The sequence below is a fragment of the Montipora foliosa genome, chromosome 8 (assembly GCF_036669935.1).
Source record: "Montipora foliosa isolate CH-2021 chromosome 8, ASM3666993v2, whole genome shotgun sequence".
Lineage (NCBI taxonomy): Eukaryota > Metazoa > Cnidaria > Anthozoa > Scleractinia > Acroporidae > Montipora > Montipora foliosa.
The window spans coordinates 6838154-6848873 of NC_090876.1; the positions used below are offsets into that span (position 1 = coordinate 6838154).

Genomic DNA, 10720 nt, shown 5'->3' on the forward strand with positions numbered 1-10720 from the left:
ACTAGGCTCTGGTGACAATTGTCCCGCTAACATCGGCAAGGGCTGAAATTGCCGAGACGGTGCGTTCTTGCTATTGAAATGAATCAGTGACATGGAAAGCAGTAGATGAAATGAATATTTCAAGAAGACGATATATTGTAAAATAATTATCCTTTCATTTCATCTACCGAGGCAAGAGAACGGATCCCCATGCCCCATCATAGCTTTTAAAAATATATTTTTCGATTCGCACAGCTGTTTTAAGTTCTCGTTCCCAATGACGCGCATGTTTAAAATTTCATTACGTCATTACATCTGGCCAATCAGGTGCCTCTCTAAAAATAGTTACGTAGCTAAAATAGATCATTAGAGGGGGCCCATGTGTTGGATCCGTTCTCTTCCCTTATGACAGAGGTAAACAATTTCCATCTCAGTTATTCATTTCGATAGACAGTCTGTAGTCCGAGTTATTTTGCTTCTCAATCGATTCATTTATCAATGGTGACTCGAGGATACTTTTATCGTCTGTTAAGTATTTTCTTAAACGTGGACTGAAAAGAGTTCGTACGATTCAAGCGACTGCTAAATACTTTTTGCAATCGAGCCGTAACCGTTACTCCCCATCCCCACCCCCCCCCTCCGTGTAGGCTACTAGACACAGTACCCTAAGTCTCCCATAAGAATAGAAATGTTGCATTCGTTTTTTTCACCAATCCCATAATTCAGTTCATTTTGGGGGGGGTTATTTGCATTAAAACAATGGATATCCAGTTCAATTTAGCATGATACAGTCCCAAGAGTAAAAAACTTGTATTGTGTTTATGCAAAGAACCCACCTCCCCAAACGTATTGCATTTTGGGACGGTGAAAATAGTCAATTCAAGAAGTGTTACATTAACCCATTCATCCCTGAAGCGGACTCCACTGACCAGCAAAATAGTCTGGCTTTAGACAAATTAAAATCTTCAAGATTTCCAGCTGTTGTTAAAATTACCTCTTCTTGAGTAAGATTGTAAGCTTCATCATAGTGAAAAACTTTGGCACTATCTGCAAAAATTCCTCTTATCATGTTGTAACCAGCGACCACCATCCTAAAATCAAAGATAGAAATGATTAACCATCATGATAATCGTCGAGGAAGCAGCTTCAATGATTTTCTTTTTTAACATTCCCAAAAATTGTGCAGATATTTCGCATCATTCTTTTAAAATTCTTTTATGCTGGCCTTGTTCATACCTATCATACGGGCAATCAGACCTTCCCACAGTGGTATCCACGTGATCAGAGAAGAGCCAATAAAATCGTTCGTCCGTTGCAAGTCTGATATTTTGCCAACTAGACTTGGTGACGTAACTGCAACCGGCGTTAAAATCACCCAGCAATATGACGTCTTTTAATTTCCATCGTCGAACGATGTCGTCATATACATCGACCAGTCGGCTGATCTCGGAAACAGCTTCGGAAGGTGATGTGTGTATGCCGACCATTGCATAGTCGTTCACATCTGAATAAAACAGAACATGATAAAAGTGCTGCAAGTTGATATTTTGAACTAAATCCTGATGAAATTGACCTCTTAAGACACTATTATGTTTTCATCAAAATGATATTAGCTTGAGGACAACTCCCTCCCCTTGCAGACCTTGTTCCCTCCCTTGCTCAATGAGCTGTCATCATTAGGTCAAGCTCAAGAATTTTTGCGATAATTTAATTAAAGACTAGTAATAATTTCGGATTATTGAAGTGCGTTCGACAGTCGCTTTGGAAGCAAAGGAGAAGGTTAGAGAGAGAAACAACTAACAATCTTGAGGTACACGATCGCCTTTTGCGCATATGACGTATCAATGAAACTGCCATGTTTTATCACATTTTTTCCAGTATTACGTCAACATCCATTTACTATATATATATATATATGTACATAAAAGCAATTCAATGTAAACTCTCATTGTACCTGAAGAAGGCTGGTTTGGCCAGCCGAAATATAGTACACCATTAAAATCAAATCAAATCTACGTTGTATCGGCTCTTTCTAAAAATATTTAGTTTCTCAACTTGAAAAAACGAAACCCTTACGCACGGAACCACAGATTAGAAATTGTCGAACGCAATTAAGTTTCGAAGTGGCGTCTGTATTTACTGTAAAATGCGAAAATGTGGTTTCACCAAACGAGTTGATAAAGGCAAATAAACCACTGTAAGAGGATTAAATTTTTGAGAACTGACATTTCGAGAGTTAATAACCCCTCGACCGAGCGAATTCGCATTCGAAGGTGTCCGACATTTCTCTTACAATAGTCCACGCATTGCTTCCTTGCTTTTTTCTCGTTTCATCATCATTCTATCTTTCATCATGATTAGTGTCGTCAATTCAGGGCATTATGAAGTCGCTCTCGTCTGTGATAATTGGAAATTAGCATAAATTGCTATTTTGGCGGCACGAATCAGAGGTCTGGTGAGCGGTGTTAGGTGCGCAGTGGTTTGTGGGATTTCGGTTTGTAGTTTTGCGGGAGTTACAAGAGTTAGTCATTCTGCGGTCAACCTTCGCTGTGTGTACAAGTCCAGTTTCATTTATTGTAATATCGCGCTGAAAAAAATGTTTATGCCTTCGATAGCGTTTCATTTACTGTCTTTGTAAATGGTGTTTTTTAAATAAGAATACCCTAGAACCCCAACAGTCGCACCACTGCGTTGGGGGTACACGAATGCAAAGTTTTCACACACAAGGCGGGGATCTCTTTAACAATTGTCGGCAAATTCTGCTTTTTTTATGTGATACCACTCTTACGTCTCAAAGTGATGGAACAAGACTAGAGAGTCTTAAAACTCTACGAAAGGAAATCTTTGTGACGTCACAGTTTACATTTTGTTTCAATAAGATACGCGTTTGCTCGCAGAAAGCATCATGCAATTTACAAATTGACTTCAAAAAGGTAAGAACTTTTCAAACATAGTTAAATCTCCACTGAATTTTAAGCCTTTCAGCATGAACCGATCCAGTTGTTAGCCATTAAAAACTGATAAATTCTTTGGTGGCAAAAGCGCTAGTGACATTCACCGTAAAAATTTCGAATTTTCAAAGCATCATCGAGAATATCGGGTTCAGATTTTTCGAAATAGCTCATAATGCATTGAACCGTTCAGTATTCAGTGCTTTATTCTCGGCTAACTGATTAGAAAACGATAACCTTGTGCTTGCTTATGAGGCAAAAAATGTGAACTGTCAAAGATTCTCCTGTACTCCTAACTTACACGAGTGGCGTCCCTTGAAGCGAACAATGAAAGGTTCTCTTTGGAATTTATCCTTCCCTAGACTTTCATCACCGTCATCAAAGACGTAGCTCTCTTGAAGACTTGCGCTGTCCGTCCTAAAAAAGAGACGAGAGAAAATGGCTTGAAGTCTTAAATTTCACTTTATCATTAGTTTAACGTACATGTAAAAAACGCCGGTTGATTGTCCTCTAAGGATACAATAGGCCTTTTGCAACTAACGATCACATGGTACAAAGTCCGCCATGCTGGAGGGCTAGCTCATTATTATTCCCCCACTGGGACATTAAAACAAAGAGACCTGAACCAGTCAAGCTTGACTTGACTTGCGCTGACTTGACTTGCCTTTGTTTTAATGTCCCAGTGGGGTAATAATAATGAGCTTGCCCTCCAGCATGGAAGATTTTGTACCATGTGATCGTTAGTTGCAAAAGGCCTATCGGAGGTCGTCATTGACAGAATGCAAAAATGGCCGCCAACAAATTATTCTTTTGTCTTTGTGTTAATTAGCCTAACTAACCTCGTTCACACGCGTGAAATTGAAAGAATTTGGCCTGTAAAACGAGGCTAGTTAGACTAATTAACACAAAGACAAAAGAATAATTTTGTTGGTGGACATTTTTGCATTCGGTCAATTGCGTTAATTATATCACCCTAAAAACTGAAGAAGTTTGTTCGAACTAATTCTCAGAGCTATAATCATGTGGAAACTCACTCACTTGTCCATACCTGAAAACTTTATCTTAATAGTACTGCTCCCCCTCCCCTCCTAAATAATGATATAAGACACCGATGCGTTACTTGCGCATCTTCCTGAACAACATCTGATTAAGAGTCGTGTAGGGTGGGGCGATGGGACATCTTTTTCCCGTTTTTTCAAAGTATAGTCCAAACGTTCTGAGAACGGGGAAAATCTTAACTCTTTTTACCGGGATATAGCCGCTATTCCGCAGTGCTATATATGGCTGTGAGACATCAACAACTTGGAAAGACCCACGACCTGTTCCTCTTCATGAAGTGGGATCAGTGCTGACTAATTAGGGACCTTTAGATTCCAGGACGAGGACAAGAACGAGTACGAGATTTGACTGCCCGTTTTTTAGCGAAAATACGCAGAAGATTTATACCCCGAACGATTAATCTTACTCTTTGTTAGCAGTGTAGGTTGCTCAGTTATTCTTATTGCTGCTAACTTTTTGCTGATCGAAAAATGCCAAAACTGCTACCATGCTGTTGACTTGTTTTGACACGACAACATTCTTGCACTAAACGACGGTATCACGTTTTTCCCGCCAAAATGACGCTGGTTTGCGCGCGCTCACTGTTGTTCTATGAGAAAATCTCGTACTCATAGTCGTTCTCGTCCTAGAATCTAAAAGCTCTCTATTAGATGCAGTCTAGGGACGATTCCATTGAGTTTGAAAAGAATGATTGTGTTGACGTGTGTTTTAAACTGCTAAAGCCAATAAAAGAACAGAACGCAAAGTAAGTAAGTAAGTAAGTAAGTAAGTAGGTAAGTAGGTAAGTAGGTAAGTAGGTAAGTAGGTAAGTAGGTAAGTAAGTAAGTAAGTAAGTAAGTAAGTAAGTAAGTAAGTAAGTAAGTAAGTAAGTAAGTAAGTAAGTAAGTAAGTAAGTAAGTAAGACCCTTATTTAAACACGATAAGTATTTAAGCTATGCAGCTTGTGGGGTCGTGAAAAGAGAACAATAAGAGGACAATTTTACGTGGAACAATATTGCGAAATATCTTCAATATTTGAACACAAGTGAGGGAAGGGTAGAAATTCATATACCGGACTAAAAGGAACTATTGTTATTCCGATGAGGCCTTGCTAACTAGGTATTGTCATGTTCGCTTTGTTCTTTTGTTTTGGTGGACATTAATTATTTCGAATCCGGTATGTGAAACACCAGCCGAGGGAAAAGAAAAGACTGTCTTAAGCGGCCTTCACACGGCAAACTTAACTTTGCAAGCTCGAGTTGGCAAACTCAAGTTGGTGTGTGTGAAAGACACAACAACAGTTGTCAAACATGTTGACAAGCTATTAGCAAGAATAGAGACAAGTTCTATTTGTCGCCAACAGTTTGCCAAAGTGTTTGCCGACTGTTTTTGTGCCGTTAAAACACACACCAACTTGACTTTACCAAACTTGAGTTTGCAAACTCAAGTTTGCCGTGTAAAGGCCGCTTTAGAAGATAGGAGAAATAGGAATAAAGATGAAGTCCAATAGGGCAAAGGTCGAAAAAGACGCACATGGATAGGGAAGACACGACAACGCCAGAAAGCAAAATATTATTGGTTTAAGTCCCGTCCGCACGAGCAATTTTTATGCGACAATTTTTATTTGCTCGTGTACGCGAGGAAATTTGGCCAATTTTTATGCGACAAATCAGGAGCCATAATCAGGATTATGGCTCCTGGACAAATGTATTTGCTGAGCAACCCTCCAGAGATGTGCTGGGCACCCCCTGTAATATCTGGTTACGAGTGCCTAAGATGCCTCTCTGTTTGTTCTGTTTACACACGAAAAATTTACTGTGCCGTGCCCGAAAACCATAGGTACGGTACCGAGATTTCGGAGTACTGTGCCAGACGTTTATGTTTCAGTGTAAAGCGGGCTTAAAGTGTTAACAAAACACTAAGTGACCCACGTTTTAAGCCTTGATTTTAAAAAGACACCTCTTTATTTTAACTGGAATTTTCCTATTTAATGGTCCGCCATCACTAACATGTTCACATCACTAATATGTTCTTCAGAGAGCTGGATCGAGGAGAAAATGACGTCAAAGGCTCACTAGTTTAAGAACGCAATACGTGTGTACGCCGCAGAATTAATATGCAGCACGGGGGTTTTGGGCTTTCAGACTTTTAAACTCACGCTTTGCATATATAATAAGCTGCGTTCACACGCTGAAATTTTAAGCCAGTGAGCCTCTGACGTCACTTTTCCCTGGATCCAGCCGTCTGAGGTCCAATCGGTCAGTTTTGAACGTGAGTAATGGCGGACCGTGAAATCCAAAAGTTACACTCAAAGTAAACGGCCTTTGGATAAAAATCAAAGCTCAAAATTTTGCCAATCAGGTGTTAAGCAAACACACTTTCAAAATCTGAAGGAAAAAAGGAAGTGGTTTTTTTGATCACAGGGGCACTTTAGGTTACCTGTATAAGAAAGCATATTGCTCTTTGCTGATACTTCTTCCGAGTCTTTTACTCAATGCCATTTCGTACACCCCTGGCGGAGATGAAAATCTATCAAAACGAACGAAGCAAGTCAATGAAATAAACACAAAAGAGTAAATCTGGGCGTTACTGAGGAGAGTTTGAGAATATCAAATCACCAAAATTTCATCTAGCCAAAATTTGAGTTCTATGATTGCTGAATAATAAATAACGGCTTAAGGTTTACTAATATAGTAACAACTTTTCACTGCTACTATATAATATATACTATATTAGTAACACGCGGTGGCCTCATGGTTAGAGTGCTCGACTCCGGATCGAGTGGTCCGGGTTCGGGTCCTGGCTGGGGACATTGTGTTGTTTACTCTCACGGCCACCCAGGTGGCCTCTGGCCTCTGGCCACCCAGGTGTATAAATGGGTACCGGCGAAATGCTGGAGGTAACCCTGCGATGGACTAGCATCCCATTCAGGGGGAAGTAAAAATACTCCATGTGCATGTCGCTTCATGCTAATGAAACCGGAGATAAGTGCCGGCCTGATGGGCCCTCTGGCTCGTAAGCAGAGACTTTTTTATATTAGTAACAATCAACACCTGTCAGTGCTTTCTTGTTATTTTAGATCGTTTTTCATAATAATATAGTACCCAGATCTCTTTATTTCGTATAAAGGAAAACTTTCAAAATGTAACGAATGTATGTAGAGAAGCATACGAAACGTCATTTTAATATAAAATACATATTTTCATAAAAATGTTCATCTCCGCTGTTTGTGTTTTATTCTTAATTAAGCTACGATGACCGAAGAGCAAGAGTTTATACGGTACCTGTTTACACTCTCCAGTAATTTGTTGATTGGAACGTCGGTAGATGAACGAATTTCTTGGATAAGTATGATATCATAACGCAAAATAACCTGGACGCAAATGAAAATGTTTTTTTTTATTATTATGAAAGTGCCCGGCTTAGCTATCAAGGTAGTTTCATAGAAACTTCAACAGTTCAAGAGGAACAAACACGGACAGAAATCTTGATTGGCTGAAGACAAACAGTTGCCAATTCAAGAGGCACTCTGAAGAAGGCAAACAGTCAAAACGTCAGTTCTGACCGTTTGCCCGGTCTGTTTACAAGGAGGAAGGGTTACCCGAGTGCCAGGGTTACCCTAGCACTCATAGGGTTACTCTGGTACCTGCCTTGTAAACGCTGTGCTAGAGATAACTCGGCTACCTGGGACAGCTTTTTGCTGGTTCCCAGGCCCTTAAATATTGATAACAAACGACCATCATTTAGAGTTGTCCTGGGCGATAGGGTAGCCCTGCCTGTCAAATTTTGCTTGTAGTAAACTCGGGCTATCTTTGACCTTTTTACTTGGGTAACCTTAGCAGTGGGGTTACCCTCCCTGCTTGTAAACAGGGCCCAGGGGGTAGTAGCAGCGTCCGCAGGAGAAAGAAACATGGAACTTTGGCTTTATCAGTGAAGCGAATAACTTTGCCACGTTGAAAAGATAAAATGCAATTCGCTCTGACGAAGGGCTATGGCTAAAGCTCCAAACCTCATCTATTTTATCGATTTTAACGTAGTTAATGCATGCAGATGGTTATGAAACTCAACTTATCTTTTTGTTTCATGTTTTTGTCTGTATTTTTGGACCTTGACGGTGCACAACACACACCTTTTTCGAGAAGATAACCAATCAAATCTTCGATTAAATTATGCACAAGTAATTTGCGAACCCGTGCGAAGCGAAAACAAAAGATTCTTGCACTATCACGGTCAATTCAACATCGATTGCGACAACATTGTTCTCGCTTTTGAAGGTTTTAAGGTTTCAAAATGAGTCCATCGTTTAGCTTTGATTTTTATCAACTCCGTTTGATAAAATCAAAATTTCGCATACAAACCACTGAACCTTGTCGCACTCTACATTGAGCATGGTTTTCTATTTTTAGAAGAAAATATGATTGTAGATTTATGCCATTGCATTTTAATTGCCTTTGACCTTAATCAGAACTTCTTCAACCATGTTGTTTTCCATTTTCTTAGCTCCAAATATTTGCACATTGAATGCAGCAATCCTCATGGCCGATCCTTGAAGCATGTCCTTTGGTTGCTCTAAAGGAAGTATTTTGCTGAGAAAGAAAACAGAAAATTAAAAAATACGAGTGCCCAAGCAAAAGTCTCCAAAAGCTATGACCCTCTACAACAGTAATTCCGCCAAAAAGAAAGAAATAAAGAAACCGCAAAGCCTTTGCCTTCGACACGTGTAGCCTTCAGTCTCGGACCTTGGAAAAAAAAAATCCTCTGGCACTCGAGGTAGTGGCCATCGACTTGCCTTGTTTACAAGAAATGTCTTAGCAACGGAATTTGAAATTTCATACAATCCGAAACGAACTGTTCCTCCATTCAAGATAAATTTTAAAACATAATCAGTTATGAACCCGAATAATAATCAAGATAACGTGAAACTTACCACAGCGAGGAAGGAATCTCACTCAATGCGAAGAGGTACAAATACAGCCAAAGTAGTTTGGTCATTCTTCTATTGATCGCCGAGTTTCTCAACGGGTTTCGAGCTCCTCAAATGCTTTATCTCTTTAGGTAATAACAACAAATCAATTTCCCAATGAATTTCTTTTGAAACTGAAAATGCCAATCATAAAAAATGAAAGCAGATTCCGAGCTGGAAATGAAATGTAAACCTATGAGGTTTCGAAATGAATACAAGCAACGATTTCGATCGAAGCGGGCGGGATATGATTTTCTTTTTAGTTGATTAGGTTCAAAAGGTCGGTCGGATTTGTGATCTCTCGTCAAGTATCACTGACTCAAATAAAAGCCCTAATCTTAATCAAGTTTGGTCCCAAGGGTGGATTTATGAGTGGAAGGAAGTCTTGACCAATCACATCATCGACCAGAGGGTTCCACCCAAATCACTTGACTCAAGTGATTTAGTGCAGAAAGAGAACAATGGCACTGGGTATTGAATAGTAAATATATTAGACAGTTACTTCGGCCAACAGCAATATGCCGGCCTCAGTAACTATCTAATACTTATCTCCTTCGCAGCCGTTGTTAGGGTCATCACGGAACGCCCTAGGCTCGATTTCCGCCGCTCACTCGAGTTCGGGTATCCTCCCCGAGAAGAGACGGCTGGACGCGTGAGCGATAGATTGTGTCTGTGACGTAAATTCAAAATATAATTTATGCGAGTTAATAATTTCGGGGAAATAGCATTAGACATCCCCAAAACACTGATTTTAAGAAAACAGAAATTACATAACAATGCTTAAAACCTCTGTGCGAAGTTTCCAGATGATACGAGCTTGAGTTTGTGGTTAAATGATCAATGTGAGTTTGAATTCAACCAGCGAATCATCAACGAAATCTTCGGCTGCTTTAGCTCTCAGTCGACTTCATCGGCCCCCTCGTTTTGCCACCATTAAACTCAGCAGTAATTTCAATTGATCTTGAGCAATTTTACTTGCTCTTACATTAGCGAAGTATGAGGAGAAAATTGCAATAGCAATGAATTTGAAAGCCGTATTTTGACCTTGGCGCCAACTTGAAAATCAGTGAAGTTTGCGAACTCAGGCGGTAGAAAACGACACAATTCCCATTCTCTAGCTTCTTGAACACTTTTCGTTGTCGCAATCTTGGATGTTTCCTACCTTAAAAGCACTGTAAACCTCGAACAGGCCGGGTGAAAGAATACCATCGCAGCCCAAAACATATAATTTATGCCAGACAGATTTGTGCAGGCGAGTTTCTGATTGGCGGAGATTAACAATGGCTCACCTCACGCGTCCAGCCGAGATCTGGCTCATTTCCCGAAACAGCGGCTGGTTACCGAGCCTAGGAACGCCCCTCCCCAATAAAATAGCGAGGAGGAGCGTTGCGTGACGACCCTAAGGCCAAGAGCGACTTGCAAATCTGAAAGCTTCAATCCCGCAGTTCAAACAAAGTTTGAATTTGTCGAGGGCCCCACACTTGACCCTGTGCCCGTAGTGGAGAACGTTAGCATCATCAACGAGTTTGACTTTGTGATTTTGAGTACTGCGCATCCCGGCTTGCTCAACTCGTCCGGGCAAGTTGGTCTACGAGACTTTGTATCGAAAGGTCAAAGTGGAAAGTACGAGTTTGTCAAAAAGGAAAATCGCGTTTGGTCTTTCGCCGTTTACCGTAAAGGACTTACACTAGATAGCCTGCAGAACAGGCGGATCAGCGGGGCAGAGCGATTCACGAGCGCACGCGCGAAGCGAGAAAAAATTGTCTCGCTCCCGCCCGAATCGCGCCTG

At 40.5% G+C, this 10720-nt stretch overlaps 1 protein-coding gene across 2 annotated transcripts in view; it reads right to left on the reverse strand.

Moving 5' to 3' along the window:
- Positions 1-10182, reverse strand: part of LOC137967938 (deoxyribonuclease-1-like) — a 15968-nt gene extending 5786 nt beyond the window's left edge. The window contains exons 1-8 of one of the 2 annotated variants that reach the window (XM_068814539.1): positions 10094-10182; positions 8896-9017; positions 8425-8554; positions 7253-7341; positions 6408-6497; positions 3232-3347; positions 1216-1483; positions 974-1070 (exon numbers count right to left, since the gene is read on the reverse strand). In XM_068814539.1, the coding sequence (XP_068670640.1) occupies positions 974-1070; positions 1216-1483; positions 3232-3347; positions 6408-6497; positions 7253-7341; positions 8425-8554; positions 8896-8960 (855 nt within the window). In that variant the 5' untranslated portion in view covers positions 8961-9017; positions 10094-10182. Of the gene's footprint in view, positions 1-973; positions 1071-1215; positions 1484-3231; positions 3348-6407; positions 6498-7252; positions 7342-8424; positions 8555-8895; positions 9018-9975 lie in introns of both variants that reach the window. The other variant, XM_068814540.1, reaches the window with a different exon arrangement.
- Between the last annotated feature and the right edge of the window lie 538 nt (positions 10183-10720).